General features: G+C 47.6%; 1 protein-coding gene across 4 annotated transcripts in view; it reads right to left on the bottom strand.

Annotated features, from left to right (window-relative positions):
• Positions 1 to 10090: 10090 nt before the first annotated feature.
• The window catches only part of Kdm2a (lysine demethylase 2A), a 126870-nt gene continuing 120410 nt past the window's right edge, over positions 10091 to 16550 (bottom strand). For all 4 annotated transcript variants that reach the window (XM_045147762.1, XM_045147776.1, XM_045147753.1 and 1 more), the window contains 4 exons: positions 15554 to 15717; positions 13946 to 14104; positions 12811 to 13026; positions 10091 to 12667 (listed from right to left, as the gene is read on the bottom strand). In XM_045147762.1, coding sequence (XP_045003697.1) covers positions 12486 to 12667; positions 12811 to 13026; positions 13946 to 14104; positions 15554 to 15717 — 721 coding nt within the window. In that variant the 3' untranslated portion in view covers positions 10091 to 12485. The remainder of the gene's footprint in view (positions 12668 to 12810; positions 13027 to 13945; positions 14105 to 15553; positions 15718 to 16550) is intronic.

The raw sequence follows: 16550 nt of genomic DNA on the forward strand, positions 1-16550 counted from the left end.
CGCTCCCGCTCCCGCTCGCTCGGCCCGGCCCGCGCGGCTCGTCGGCCTCGGCGCCGCCGCCCGCCCGCCCGCCCGGCCCAACTTGGAGCGCCCGCGGCTGGCTCTCCTCTAGCCGTCGTTTACAGGCGGCGCCGCCCCATGGCGCCCGCTCGGGCCCGGCTCGCGCTCCGCTCCCGCCGGGACTGCAGTCGGGGCGCCGCCGCCGCCGCCGCCGCCGCCCGCGCCCCGGAGCCGCCGCCGCTGCCGCCGCCGCCGCCGCCGCCTCCGGCCCCGCCTGCCGCGCACAGCGCCAGCGAGCCGGCGAGGGGCCGAGCCGGGCGGACGAAGCGCGAGCGGACAGCGGCGCCCCCTGGAGGCCACGACGCCCGGAAAAGCCCAGACCCCCCCCAACCCCCCACCCCAATGTGGGGACCTGGGCGCTCCACTCCGCACCCCCTGATCCCGGGACCTGAACACTACGGGACCAAAGATGATCCCACACCCAAGCCGTGACCACAGACTGGGATCGCATCTCTGGATGCCAGATTCCACAGTCAGACCAGTATTGGTCACAGACGTGGAACCCTGGGCACTCCCCAAAACTCCAGAGTCAGACTTCTGAGTATGATTCTTGGACTCAAACCCTCGCCATGTCATGACCCCCATGACCTCGGACACCACAGTCCTGACCTGCCACTAGAACTTGGAAAACAATCCTGACTTCAGACTCCAAACAGGACACTCCCGTTCCCCCCACACACACACCCAAAATACCCCAAAATCCAGCTGATACTATGAACTGTGATCTCAAAACACAACGATGGAACACGAGCTCTATGCCCAGACTTCAACACTTACCCCTGGATTACCGTCCTGACTCCGGGCCTCTAATAGCACCTGACACCCAGATTTCAGGCCATAACTTTGATTGGAACCTTGATTCCAACCCAAGACCCAGAACCACTATCGTGACCCTGACTTTGAGATCAAGTTCCAGACCTGGACTGGGACCTTTGCTGTCAAAACCCAATACCCAACATCCAGCTCTTGACACAGAACCCTTCACGGGTTTACCAAAAAGCTAATTACAGTCAGTGTGTAGGTGTATCCCAGCCCCAACCTTGAACCCACCCGCTCCAAACACAGGCACCGGGCCCCAGAACTCTTACTTAGGATCAGGGTTTGCCTTATACACTCAGGTCTTCAACCACCATGCTTGACTCAGCCGTCATTCCCTATACTCCATCCCATCCAGAGACTCATTCATGAGGATTTACCTGGTGAGGGTCAAACCTTTCCCAGGCCTTCCCAGGAGGGTATAAACTGTCTCAGAACTGCTTGGCAGGAGGAACTCATCCTACTGAAAGCCTACCCAGAGAGGGGGGAAGCTGTCTATCTCAAGACAGTACTCCATCTAAACGTGTTCTTACCAGGCTCAATGGTACATTACTGTAATCTCAGTACTTGGGAGGTAGAGGCAGGAGTTTAAGGTCAGCCTCAGCTACAGAAAGAGTCTAAGGCCAGCCTGGGCTATAATGAGACTTGTTGTTCTCGCCCAGGCCAAAAAATAAAAGTACAGGGCTGGAGGGATAGCTTTGAGGTTAAAATGTCTGCCTGCAAAGCCAAGGAACCCAGGTTGGATTCCCTAGGACCCATGTTAGCCAGATGCACAAGGGGGCGCATGCATCTGGAGTTCATTTGCAGTGGCTAGAGGCCCTGGCATGCCCAGTCTCTCTTTCTCTCAATCTGCTGCTTTCTTTCTCTCTCTCTCTCTCTCTTGCTCTCAAATAAATAAATACTTAAATAAAAAAAATATTTTTTAAAAAGTGGAGCTGGTAAGTAGCAGAATAGATTAATGGGGGTGAAAAGTTCCAAGAGAGGTCAGGGGAAGAGATTGAGTAAAGGAAAGGTGGAGAGAGGGCTAATAAAAATCTAAGAGAATATAAATAAATCATATGGAAAGCTACTTTTTTGGACAATGGAACACTCAGGAGCTATCAGTTGTTGCTAGAAAACTTTCAGTGCCAGGAAGGGGATACTTTCCAGTGAGTTGTTGGCCAGGGAGGTCCCTGATGCCCCCCCCCCCAAAAAAAACCATTTATAGGCCATTGCCGAGGCCCTTGGTTTCCCATCAGGAATAGATGGTAAGACTCTATTGCTGAAAAGTCCACATACTTGGGCTGCAAGGCCACTGAGAAATCCTGCTGGAACTGAGCTGATAACCTCCTCCATGTAGACCAGCTGACAGAAAGCTGGAAGAAGCCATTCGGCATGCAGTTCAATGGGAGAGAAGTCATCAATGAAGATACTCAACAGTGGACACTGCAAGCCTTATATTTGGCCAGCCAGACCAAATGAGCCAATGGGTGCAATAGTGGCACATCTGTCATGGTGGAAACAACTGCCCTCTAATTGGACTGGAGGCCCGCTCCATGGGCAGGAATACATCACTGATACTGAAAACTTAGAACAGGGGTAGTCATGAGCCCTAGGGGTGTAACATCTGCTGCTGTCTGCCTAAATATATATACTATGCTTATCAAACTGCCCAGTAAGCACTTCTCTTAATGTTCATACCCATATATGAATGCTACTCTCACTTTTGATAGAGAATCTTCTCTTTTCAGATGGCAGTGACCTTGGGATGACTCAGAAGGCATCATGGTGCTGGGAAGAAGTGACAGAGGAGTGCTCAGTAATGCACTATCTCTATCACACCTTCCAAGGTTCAGGGTCTATAGCGGAAGAGGTGGCAGAAAGAATGTAAGAGCCAAAGGAAGGGTAGGACTCCTTACAACATGCTCCCCCCAGACACAAAATGGCATGGATATCCATGACCTCACAGTGTCTGATACTACACAAGACCATCATAATAGGAGGAAAAGATGATGCCATCAAAATAAAAGAGAGACTGATTGAGATGGGGAGGGGATACGATGGAGAGTGGAGTTTCAAAGGGGAAAGTGGGGAGAGGGAGGACATTACCATGGGATATTGTTTACAATCATGGAAGTTGTTAATAAAAAAATGAAGCCAGGTGTAGTGGTGCACGTCTTTAATCCCAGCACTCGGGAGGCAGAGGTAGGAGGACTGCTGTGAGTTCGAGGCCAGCCTGAGACTACATAGTGAATTCCAGGTCAGCCTGGGCTAGAGCGAGACCCTATGTCGAAAAATCGAAAAGCCAAAAAGAAGAAGAAGAAACCAAAATGGAGCTGCCTTTAATCCCAGGAAGCTGAGGTAGGAGGATCACTGTTTGAGGCCAGCCTGGCCTACAGAGTATGTTCCACATCAACCTGGGCTAGACTCTGCCTCAATCCTCCCTCAAAAAAAAAAAAAAAAAAAAGGCTGGAGAGATGGTTTATCAGTTAAAGTGCTCATCAGAAACCAAAGGACCCAGGTTCAATTCTCCAGTGCCCACATAAAGCCAGATCCCTGCTCTCTGCTACCCAAGGCAGATGAGGCGAACCTTGTCTTTAGCTTGCAATTCCAGGCTTGGATGACAGAGCACTGCTCCTCCCTCCAGCTTGGTTTGCACCATCCTTCACACCTGGGGTTCCCCCCACTCACCGTCGTTCTCAGCTCTGGGTCTTTGCTATTTTCTGGGCCTGGAAGCTTCTCTGTGTGTTTTCTTCGCTGGCCAACTCTTGCTATTCTTTCAGATCCACCTCCTTCAGTTAGCCTTCCCTGACCCCAACTATGCACATATGCAATTCTGCACTTACCAGGCCATGTTGGCTAATTTGAAATATCATCAAAGCTGGGTGCGATGGCTCATTCCCAGGACCATGATTTTGAGACCAGCCTGGGTGAGTTCCAGGTCAGCCTTGGCTAGAGTGAGACAGACCCTACCTCGAAAAAAAAAAAAAAATCATCAAGTACATGTATCGTTTCAAATTCTACAGTGTGTGTATATGTGTGTGGTAGAAGGCAACACAACATTACATAATTACATCAATTGGAAAATGTGCCCAGATGTCAGAAATGCTGATATATGAGGGGGGCTACTCACTGTCTCCCACTGTAATTGATGCTCTGTGGTTTGGCTCTAACCTGCATTGCCCTCATCAAGACCCAACCCAGAAAGGCATCAAGGTTTGGTTAGTGACCAAGTGAATGCTCTCTTAGGATACATGGAGTTTGGAGCAGAACAAAGCCAGGTGCCACAGCAGGACCAGATGCCTCTAACCTCCCCTAACCCATGCCCTGGCCCTGTCCTGACTCATGGGGACTATGAACACAGCCCCACATGGGATGAGTTTTCTGGAACAGTTCTTTTTTCAAAGTAGGGTCTCACTGTAGCCCAGGTGACCTCGAACTTACTTTGTAGTCCCAGGCTGGCCTTGAACTCACAGCCATCCTCTTACCTTAACCTCCCACGTGCTGGGATTAAAGGTGTTTGACACCACACCCTGCTCCAGACTAGGTATCTTTATGAGGGCTTGGAAATGCCAGCTGTCCCTTCCCTTCACTACCTGGAAGGACAGAAGAGCCATTCCACACACAGCTCTGATCCTCAGCCCCACCCAAGCCTCTTCCTTCCAGACAGTCTGTCTACTGGGCACCCCCATGGATTCCCAGGACCTGAGAAAATAACCTCAAGAAGCCCCAAGTTCTCAAGAGAACTCCTGGACCAGGAGTCTGGTCTCCGAGATCGTGCTGCCCTCTGGTGGTGTTTAGAAGGTCAATTGTAAACTTAACCTTTGAGGCCAACTTTAGTTATTATTTCCTTTGTCTGGCACTGAGCTTGGACCAGGATGCTCGGAATGCAGAAGAGAGAGCCCATTTCTGCCCATCTGGACGCATCACTACTTGGAGTCTCTGCCTGGTGACTCACAGGTGGTGCAAACTCAGTACGGCCCACACTGTACTCTTGCTCCTACCTCCCAGCCCCTGTCCAACCTGATCCTCTTCCACCTCCTTATGGAGCCTCCATTCTTCTAAACCGTAAGGGTCTTCTTCACGTCATCTCTTCCCTTACCTGTTCTGCTCTCCATACATGTCTCTCAAATTTTCCCTCTTAGCCCTGTCTACATCACCACCATCTCTGGCCCATATGCCCACACCCACATCCTCTCAGGCTCCCTCCCTGCCACTTCACTTCAGCTTTCATGGCCTGGATGAAGCCCCTTCTCTGGTGACCTGGTGACCGTTCTTTCTGTTCAGATAAGGCAGGACCCCTTCAGTCTGGCCCCACACATCCCTACTCAGCATCTTTCACCCTCTGCTCTCCAGCCTCTCTGGTTTTCATTTTGTCACGTAAACAAGCCATTTCCATGTCTGTAGCCTTGACTTCAATTCCCTCACCTGAACTGGCCAGTTCTTTCCACATGGCAGTCTCTTGCTCAGCCTGGTGGAGAAGAAAAGTCCCTAAACATGATCTCCAACCTACCTGGAAGAAGCTGTAAAGGAGTAGTGTGCATTTAGGAGAAAGGGCAGGGGAAAGGTGGGAGAAGTTAGGCAAGCTTTCTAACACTGAATTATATTTTTGGACCATTTGTTATTTTTGAGGCAGAGTCCAAGGTGTGCTGCAATTATTTTTTATGTTATTTTATTTTTTGGTCTTAAAAAAATTTTATCTTTATTTATTTAGGACAGAGAGAAAGAGAGAATGGGCACACCAGGGCCTCCAGCCACTGCAAAGGAACTCCAGATGCATGTGCCACGTGGTCCTTTGGCTTTGCAGGCAAGCACCTTAACCGCAAATCCATTTATCCAGCCCCCTAATTTTTTGTCTTTTGAGGTAGGGTCTCATTTTAGCCCAGGCTGACCTGGAATTCACTCTGTAGTCTCAGGGTGGCCTTGAACTCATGGTGATCCTCCTACCTCTGCCTCCCAAGTGCTGGGATTAAAGGCATGCACCACCATGCATGGCTCTCTGTTTTTTTTTTTAATTTTTTTTGTTTATTTTTATTTATTTGAAAGCGACAGATACAGAGAGAGATAGAGGTAGATAGAGAGACAGAATGGGTATGCCAGGGCCTCCAGCCACTGCAAACAAACTCCAGACTCATGTGCCATTATGTAGGTACTGGGGAACAGAACCTGGGTCCTTTGGCTCTGTAGGTAAGTGCCTTAACTGTTAAGCTATCTCCTCAGCCCCTCTCTTTTGGTTTTTGCCAGTGTGTGCCTGTCTAGCTGGCCCATGAGCTTCTAGATGGTCCTCCCATTGCCACAGGCATGTTGGGATTAGAGACATGTACGCTACTTTGCATCCAGCTCTATGAGGGTGCTTGGGACTTGAACATGGGCAGGCAGGTTTGCAAGCAAGCCCCTTGTTTTCTTGAGACAGGGTCTCACTGTCTCACTGTGTGATCCAGGAGAAATTGCTACCTCAAATGGACAACAGCCCCTCTGACATGGGTGTCAGATGCTGACAGTCTTCAGCTGGGCTGCTAGAAGTTTCTTTCCTTCATTCATCTTTTTCTTGTTTGCATGTATATGTATGTATGGTATGCATGCATCCTCATATGCGTATGGACATACATACGTAGTAGGCAAGGTCAGTGATGCGAGTCTTCCTCTATTGCTTTCTATTTTTTTTTTTTTTTTTTTGACTTTTTGAGGTAGGGTCTCACTCTAGTCCAGGCTGACCTGTAACTCACTATGCAGTCTCAGGGTGGCCTTGAACTCCACCTACCTCTGCCTCCCGAGTGCTGGGATTAAAGGTGTGCGCCACCGCGCCCAGCTATTGCTATTTTTTGAGACAAGTTTTTGCTCTGAGCCTAGAATCAGCTATTTAGCTAGTGAGCCCCAGGAATTCCCTGTCTCTGCATTCCCAGCACTGATGACAGTGCCTGACATTTTACATGGGGATTTGAACTCATGTTCTCATGCTTGTGGGGCATATATTTTACTCACTGGGCCATCTGTCCAGTCCCATTCATCCCATTAGAATTAGCTAAGTCTCTGCCACAGCCAGGTTCTTGGGAATCCATAACAGGAAGAGACAATACTGAAGTTATGAGCAAACTATACATAGTAACTGTTGACATTTATTAAGTTCTCACTGTGTGTAAGGTACTGAGATCCACTGGATCTCATTTAATACTCCAAGTATCCTTATGAGCCCAGGAATATCCTCAGGAGATATCAAGAAAACCTGGAAGGAAGGACATTTTTCCCAGATCCAGAAGTGGAGGCAGGTTAGGGGTAATGAACTTTTTTGTTTGTTTTTTGAGGTAGGGACTCACTTTAGCCCAGGCTGACCTCAAATTCACTATGTAGTTGTACCATTATGCCTGGCTTGAAATGAGTTTTTCAGACACGTGGAACAGAAACTGTGGAAGCCTAGAGGAAGGAAAGGGGCAGTTTTCAGAGGCTGCCACATCACCAAGATTGAAGGATTAATAGCTTTCCTTAAGCCCCCCAAAAGGAAAAAAGTTAACTATCCCTAAAGCTAAAAGATCTTTTTAAAAAAATCAGACATTCAGCCCCAGACAAGCCTGACAACTCCCCCGATTGATGTATTCCCCTTAGCTCAAAAGGCCTTAAAAAAACCCAAAACACAAAAAACCATCTGGGGTCTCCTCCCTTAAACAATTCTTACTAAAATGCCTATTCTAAACAAAAACAGTACAGTATGTTTTTCTACGATTTTCCTTATAAGCCTAAACTCCAGTGCTTCAGCCTCCACAAAAAGACTATAGTCCTTCATCACTATAGTTCAATAAATAGTCTCCCTGTCTGCTAAAGTCAAGTTCCATGTTTGTCTTTACTTTTCTGTTTCACTTTCCTTACAAAGATGCAGGTCCTTCCTACCTAGCTCCTTCACACACAGTAGAAGGACCTGGCAGGGTTGCCTCACCACCTGCCTCCCAGAAGTAGCGCCTTTCCTTGGGACCCTCCAAAAGGTCACACATAGACCTTCCCCAGAGCCAGTCTTCTGCACCTAGCAGGCTTGAACGTACTTAGTCCCCTGCTCCACCCCTCTGGGCCAGGTCATGCCCATTCAGGCCTTGGTCACACTCCTTCACCTAGTCGAGAGCCTGGCTTAGCTTTTGGTCCTGTCCTAGCCAGGCGCTGGCTGACCTGTTCCAGCCAAGCTCCAGAATCCGTGTCCCTGGTGCTGTTGTTTATGTCTTGACACTTCCAAGTAGCCTGTGAATGGTCTACTCAAGGTCTCGTAGCCTGTAAGTGGTGGTCGCTGCTGTTTGCCATGGGGCGGGATTTGGCATGATTCCAGCATCTTCTCCTGACCTGGACAAATGACTCAATCTTTTCTGAGCCAGACCTCACTGGATTGTGCTTGGGATTGCAGTTATGAAGCATTAGGCTGGATGGCCTGTTGAATAACCATTTGTAGTATGCTGGGCTTCAGTTGTTAGCTGACCAGACATCATTTTAAGGCCTGTGATCCTATCTACTTGGGAGGTTGAGGCTGAACGCTTTCAAGATTATATTGAGTTTGCTTATAGCAGCAAGACATCCTGGTACCAGTAGTCTGTCTTTTCCTCTGTTATATATATATGTATATATGTGTGTGTGTGTGTGTGTGTGTGTGTGTGTGTATAATTTTTTTTCCGACTTTTCGAGATAGGGTCTAATGGTAGCCCAAGGCTGACCTGGAATTCACTGTTGCCATTCAGGGTGGGCTCGAGCTGCCACCGCACCTGGCTCACCATTTGTTTTTTCTTCTCTCTCTTCATTTTTTGAGGCAGGGACTCGCTCTCCAGTCCAGGCTGACCTGGAATTCGCTATGCAGTCTCGGGGTAGCCTCGAACTCACCGCGATCCATGTACCTCTGCCTCTCAAGTATTGGGATTAAAGGTGTGCGCCACCATGTCTGGTTTACTAGTCCTTTTTTTTTTTTTTTAACTAAAGAACAAGTTTGACAGAATATGTTCTACAGCCTCCTGCCACTGCAAACGATACCCAGATGCATGAAATGCATGAACCTGGACCATCAGGGTTTGCAAAAAACACCTTTATCTGCTGAGCAATCTCTCTAGCCCTCTTCAGTTCATTAAAAAAAAAAAAAAAATTGCAAGGAGAGAAAAAAGAGTACCCCAGGGCTTCTTGCCACTGCAAACTCCAGAAGTACATGCCACTTTGTGCATCTGACTTGACTTTACATGGGTGCTAGAGAAGCGAAGCTAGGTAGACAGGCTTCATAAGCAAGCATCTTTATATGCTAAGCCATCTCCCCAGCACCCCCCTTCATGTTTATGTAGGTACCTGTCTGGACACACATGACAGAGTTGTGACAACTTTGGGTTTCTCAGACAATGCCCACCTTTTGAAACAGGTTCTCACTGGCATGAAGCTAGACTGGCTTGCCAGTGAATCCCAGGGGTCTACTGGGCCTGGTGCTATGATTACAAGCGTGTGCCATTATGCACAGTACTTTCACACAGGCTGAGGATCAAACTCAGGTCCTTATGCTTAAACAAAAGCTAATAAGGAGACTGGTTACTGTAATTCTGCTCAGATCAGTGAAGACAGTATTATGGCCTCGGCCAGCAGCACCATCTGGCATGACCTCTGACTCATCCTAACACACACCCACACAGAAGCACCCATCTGCATGACCTCTGACACACACACACAAACACCCAAAGCAGAAAAGGGTTAGTTTTTGTTTTTAAAGCCTTTTTTATTTAAAAACAAAAACAAAAAAAAATTGAAATATTTCCCATTAGAGGCTATTTCTTTTTTTATCTTTTAAAATTTTTATTACACAAATATCTCCCATCCCCACGTGTCAGAGGAAAGATATCCTTGCTCTTTCTAAAACCAATAGTAGAGAGAACTTTTAGAAAACAAAGTCCAACTAACTTCCTTCTTTCCCTGGCCCAAAATAACCCCAATGTGTCAGCTTCAATAGCCTAAGACTTATTCCCTTAATGCTTACATTTAATTTAAAAATCTTAGCACAACATTGGAGATCGACTCTAAATAAGCAACAAAAAATATATATATTTACATTTTTTTTCTGAAAAACAAAAACACAACCAAACCCTTTAAACATAGTGACTTTAGGAGTTTTATTGAGCAGTTATTTTTTAATCACCAAGTGATTTTATATTATATATATATATATATAAATTTTCTTCCTTTCCTTTGTTTTTTTTTTTTTCTTTTCTTTACTTTCTTTTTTTTCTTTTTTTTTTTTTTTTGCCCCTGTATGTGGAAAGATGGAGGCAGAGGACTGGTCTTGCAGTCGGAGGGCGGGCTCTCCTGGCCAGGCCATAGCCAAGAGCAGATGTATGAATACAATGAAACTCCAAGGTCCTCTGTCCCCAGAGATTCTCTCCTCTATGAGGACCAACCCTAACCTCTAAATACCATTCTCCCCTCACAGTCCTAAGGGAAAGTAAAACCCAGTAAGGGCATCAGTCCATCTGCTGCCATCCTGGGCTCCCTGTTCTGCTGCCCAATTTACGTGCATGGTAAAGACGCTTGTTTTCATCAGACCCGAATGCAAACAAACATAAAACCAACTCAAAACAAGCCATCAGCTTAGAACTTCTGTGATGATCTGTCCCAAAGTCAGAGGCACTCTCCCGGCACAATCCCTGCTCTGAAGGGGTCTCTCCACTCCCCCCCCCCTTTCATAGAAAGACAAACAAAACAGTAATTTTAATACTTTCCACAGGAGCAACCAAAAAAAAAAAAAAAGGTAGGAAGTTTCCAATTATAGGTCATTAATAATAATAATAATAAGGTTTTTGCTCAATACCCAGGGTTCTTTACAGAGAAGTTCCCCTAAATGAGGCACTCTGGAATAAGTCACTGGCATTTCCTCAATATTTCAGCCCCAGAGGACTGGGGCTAAAGACCAATGGAATGGGTAGAGGGTCACAGGAGCAGGCTGTTGTTTAAGGTGTAGCCAAGACAATCAGATTGGAAGAAGCAGACACAATACCACTCCTACCAGTACCCAGTTTCCTCTAAAAAGGCTGGTTAATGCCAGGGTCAAAGATGAACAAGGTGGCAAAGAGGGAGCAACCCTTCTACCTCTACTGCTTTAGCAGCGGCAAGGGTGCAGTTGGCATCTCTCCTTAGGTGGTTCACACTTAAGACCCATGGTGCCAGGGCTCCTTTCCCTCCTAATGGAGTCTAGAAAAGCCTAAGCAGGGCTAAAGGAAAAGGGGCTGGAAGGGTGGGATTGGAGGGAAAAGAAGGCGGGGCAAGGTTGTGCTATCAATCTCCTATAATTGGGGAGCAGAGTGCAAATTTACATCTATCACTTATAAACTCTTGCCACAGGCTGCTGAGCATCTCCTCACACACTCTAAATATTGACCCAAAAGAATTCCGACCTTTCTTTCTTTTTTTTTAAAGTGCAAAAAGCTCTCTGCTGCCCTAGAGAGAGGATCTTTGGACAGGCCTTTCAATGCAAAGTAAAAGGGGGCAGCTGAATGGGGCTTGACAAAGGGCAATGGAGTGGGAGACACTATGCTCCTCCTCCCTCCACACGCACGGGCAGCACACTCAGCCAGCCACACACACAGAGGCACATGCACACCCCCTTCCACGGCTGTGGGCAGAGGGCAGGTGACTGGCTTCCAACCAGAACCCCTCCCTTCAAAAGGCACCAGGTCATTGAGCTGCTGGGCCGATGTGTAGGCCTAGGCTCAGGGTGCTACACTAAACCAGAGGCCAGGAGGGGGGAAGGGGCACTCAGCCAGTCCTCTGTTCCCCTCACCTGGGGGAAACAATCTGCTCCCTCTGAGGACACACATCCTGGGAAAGCCTTGTTTAGGCATATGGAAAAGGGCAGTGGGAAGCATGAGGGGAGCAAAAGGATGATGCCTGTCTCAGAATCTGCCTGGGTAGCAATGAAATGGAGGTGTCCCTGGGGGTACAGTTCCAGCCCCTCTGAAGAGCTTTGGCCCCAGTAAGTGCAACAAGGACTTCACAGAGATTATTGGGGACAGGGTGGGAACTGCATTATGTGAATGAGCACGAGCATTGGACAGCATCAAACTCAGGGACAAGAAAGGAGGACTAGCACAGATGTGGAGTGAGGCTTCGGACATCTCAACAGCACCAGTGGGACCTGCCAGGCCTGGTGTTCCTGGAGCCGCTGGCCCCTCCTGCAGAAGCCGGGAGAGTATAACAAAGGAGAGACTCAATGGACGCCACGAGAACCTGATCGTAGAGGCAGGGCTGTTTTCTTCCCTGGAGTTTGCTTCAAACCAGGCACTGCGGGGCACCATGGGTGCAAAGCACTCTGGGCCCAGTGCAAGCGAAGGATGCACAAACCCCAAACCGAGAGCCCGGCTTCCTAGCAGGTGAACAAGCGAGCAGGCACCGGGACAGCACAGCCTGTGCTTTCTCCTTGGATCAACTACTACTCTTTTCCTTGGGAGGGAGAGAAGCAGGTAAGTGAGCCTTTTGTCCACCATCCTCTCTGCCCCACTTGTGAGAGAAGGGCTCAGAGACAGGAGAGCAGAGAGGGAGTGTGATGCTGGCCTCAGAGCCTGTGCAGGTCAGGAAGAGGCTCTCCTTGGTGGGAAGGCAGGGGGAGATGGGTTTCCTGTTCAGTACAGGTTGAGCATGTCTTAGCTGATCTTCTGTATCAGCTTCTCATCAGACAGGCAGTAGAGGCTGTTAATGGACAAGTCTGAGATGAAGTGCTCGCAGGCTTTTCGAGTTATCTGCTTGCATCCTCGAAGATCAATCAAGGTGACGTTGGCAATGCGCCTTAGGTAGATCAGGGTCTGGTCTGTCAATTTATTGCAACCTGTGGGCAAAGTGGCCAAGAGGAAAAGGTAACAAAACACACAGCCACAGATGCCCTCCTCTGTCACTCCGTTTTCCCAGGCCTTCCTTCAAAATACAAATCAAAGCCTTCCTTACTTAGTGTGAACAAAGGCAGCAACATACCTGCCATATTGAGCTCTGTGAGGGAATAACGAGTGGAAGACCCAACAGCAGTGAGTAGGTTGGAGGACTGATCTGTAAGGTGGCTGCAGTGACTCAGGTCGAGTCGAGACAGGAGAGGCATGTGGCGAATGATGAGTCGAAGAGTGGCATCTGTGATGTCAAGGCCTGCCAGCCGGAAGTCAGTCATGTTGCGGAGCTTGCTGCGATTGTCCTGACCTGCACAAGCAAGGAAAGAGCCCAGATTAGGACTCTCAATTTTCTAATTCAGTTTCAAATCCCCAAAGAGCATCAGCTATGTGCTAGCTAGAACCCCTTGATAGAGTTAAGAAGTGCCCACACCCACCCCTACCTTCAGGGCAGTGAGTAGTATACAGGAATGTTTCTTTTTCTTTTTTTTAATTAATTTATTTATTTGAGAGCGACAGCCAGAGAGAAAGAGGCAGAGAGAGGGAGAGAGAACGGGCATGCCAGGACCTCCAGACACTGTAAAGGAACTCCAGATGCATGTGGCCCCTTGTGCATCTGGCTAATGTGGGTCCTAGGAAATAGAGCCTTGAACTGGGGTCCTTAGGCTTTACAGGCAAGCGTGTAACCACTAAGCTATCTCTCCAGCTTCACAGAAATGTTCTAAGAAACCAGAATAAGTTTTCTTTCTTTTCCCAGGGCCAGATCATGCTTCACTTACATGGCTATGTGTGGAATGCTCCTTTCGTTTTCACAATACCATGGTTTTCTACACCACTGGGCTTCCTCCCTCCCCCAAAATCAGGGTCTTACTCTAGTCCAGGCTGACCTTGAACTCAGGGCAATTCACCTACCTGCCTCCCAAGTGCTGGAATTAAAGGCATGAGCCACCATGCCCTGCTGCCATTGGACTTTTGATGTTCCACTTCAGCCATGAAGCCTTGCAAGACTTTCTTGGGCTTATATTCTGGACCCCAAAATCCCACTGACCCACAGAATGGATGTCCTCTTTTGCCTGTGGTAATTATCTGCTTGTCAACAGTTAACCTGTACTTATACTTTTCATTCTTTCTACAACTTGTATTCTTCCATTCTTTCAGAACTTTACTGTAAGACTACTTTAGTTTTGGGGTCTGTCCAAAGATACCCCATTAAGTCAGGCCTAGCATACCTGGTTTATCAGCTGGTGGAGTCAGCAAGTCCCGAATTTGAGGGTCTTTGATTCCTACTGCCCACCGAAGATCAAGGGTCCTGAGAAGGGGGCAGCTGGAGGTGCTGAGAGCAGAGACTGCAGACCAGGAGCAGCCTGCTAGGAGGAGGTCTTTTAGTCCTGTAACAAATAGAAACAAAGATATACAGCATATGCTGCTGAAGAGACCATTCAAAGCCTCAATTACTAGCTGACCTGAGTAAAATGAGTTGATTTCACTGGGTGTGGGGGTCTTTAATTCCAGCATTGGGGGGAGGGGGACAGAGGTAGGAGGATTGCCATGAGTTCAAGGCCACCCTGAGACTACATAGTGAATTCCAAATCAGCCTAGACAAGAGTGAAACCATACCTCAAAATAACAACAACAAAAGAGTTGATTTTCAGTCTAGTGAGATTTCTTGCAATACAAAAGTGGCCCCCACCACACCTCACCCCAGGGATGGTTTCATTCTAGCCTAAAATAACCTGAAACTCACTATGTAGTCTCAGGGTAGCCTTGAACTCATGGCAATCCTCTTATCTCTGCCTCCTGAGTGCTGACTAAAGGTGTGCACCACTAAATCCAAAGATTCTCCCTCCCCCCACATAGGGTCTTACTCTCAGGCTGACCTGGAATTCACAATGTAGTCTCAGGGTGGTCTCAAATTCATGGCACGCCTCCTACCTCTGCCTCCTGAGTGCTGGGATTAAAGGCACGTGCCACCACACCTGGTTCCAAATCCAAAGATTCTTTTTTTTCCTCAATTTTTATTAACATTTTCCATGATTATAAAAAATATCCCATGGTAATACCCACCCCCCACCAAAGATTCCTATGTAGACTTCCAATTGCAATTTCTACTTTGGTGTTAAAACCAATTGCTTAGGGCGGAAACAGGGCTTAGGGGTTAAGGTGCTTGCCTGCAAAGCCAAAGCACCTAGGTTCAATTCCCTGGGACCCATGTAAGCCAGACACACATGCCCATTCTTTTTCTATCTGCCTCAATTGTTTAGTTTTTACCAGAGCAATCAAGAGTATGTGGCATCTTGTTTTTTAAAAAAATATTTTATTTTTATTTATTTGACAGAGAAAGAGGGAGATAGAGAGAATGGGAGCACCAGGGCCTCCAGCCACTGCAATGAACTCCAGATGCATGCACTCCTTTGTGCATCTGGCTAATGTGGGTCCCAGGGAATTGAACCTGTGTCCTTTAGCTTTGCAGGCCAATGCCTTAACCACTAAGCCATCCCTCTGGCCCTCTTCTTCTCTAAGGCCATAAAATGCTGAAGGGCTAAAAGATTAATCAAGTGAACACCTGACTCAAGTTTCCTCTTCAGTGGCTATGCTTAGGAGACCTGCAAAGCTGGCTTCATTCTGTGTTTAGTGCAGTCATCTGTCCAGTGACGTCTTGAAAACTGGATGTTAAAGTGGTCTTGGGAAAATCCCTTGCTAAGCAGAAAGGCAACCAAAACAGACTGTTGCCCTAAAGTACACTAAAGCAATTTTCAGCAGCACTGCCAAAGGCACAGTGATCTCTGCTGATCCCCTGGGCCTGGATACAGCAGCACATCTGGCGGCTGCTCACCTACCTGGCAGCCTATTGACCAGCCACGTCAGTTGCTTTTTGGAGATGTTGGTCCAACTGAGGTCAAGGCTAACAGGTTGCCTCTTGATGATGCCACTGAGAGCTTGGGGTACAATGGCCTTACACCTACTCAAGTCAATTTTTGTCCAAAGTCTCTTGTCACAGCACCTGTAATACAGGAAAGAGAACTAGCTGCCATTAACTCGATACTCCTATCAAGGGAGCTCCCAAAACGTGTTTCTGTAGGACAAAGAAAGCATTGCACTATGCAGGCTTCCATTTAGTATCCTGAAGCCCAGACCCAGCCAAAGCCCAGCTCAGAGTCTGGCCAGAAGACAGTACATAATGGGAGTCCTTATGAGCCTTAACCTGGAAACAAGGCAATTTCCAGGCAGGCCCACTTGCTTGACAAAAAGAAATTTAAAAATTTTGGAGCTGGGTGTGGTGGCAAACACTTTTAATCTCAGCACTTGGGAGGCAAAGGTGGGAGGATTGCTGTGAGTTCGAGGACAGCCTGCGCAAGACCCTATCTCATCACCCCTAATTTTTTTGATAGATCACATATTAATTCTAAATTAATAAATAACCTTATATTGGCAAAGAACAGAGTCTATTTAACTTAAACAAGAATACCTAAGTGTCTTTGGAAAAAGGTTTATGAGAGTACAATGCTGGGTCAGTCTCAGAGGCTGGTTCAGCAGGTCCAAGAATCTATTCTTTTGCTTTTCTGAAACGCAGTCTTACTCTTTAGCACAGGTTGGCCTGGAACCATGTAGCCCAGAAAGCCTCAAATTTGCACTCATGTTTCTGCCTCTGCCTCCCGAAGTGCTAAGATTTACAATGTGTACCATCACACCCTAAAAAGACCTGAGATGCTGGTGCTGGCCAAGACTCAACACTTTGAGAACTATTAATAGGATATAACCCAGAAAAAAGTTATATATCCTAGATTTTAGAGAAACCCCACAATGCCCAACATAAATCTCTTTATTTAGTATCCT

Source organism: Jaculus jaculus, chromosome 1 (assembly GCF_020740685.1).
Source record: "Jaculus jaculus isolate mJacJac1 chromosome 1, mJacJac1.mat.Y.cur, whole genome shotgun sequence".
NCBI classification, from domain to species: Eukaryota; Metazoa; Chordata; class Mammalia; order Rodentia; family Dipodidae; genus Jaculus; species Jaculus jaculus.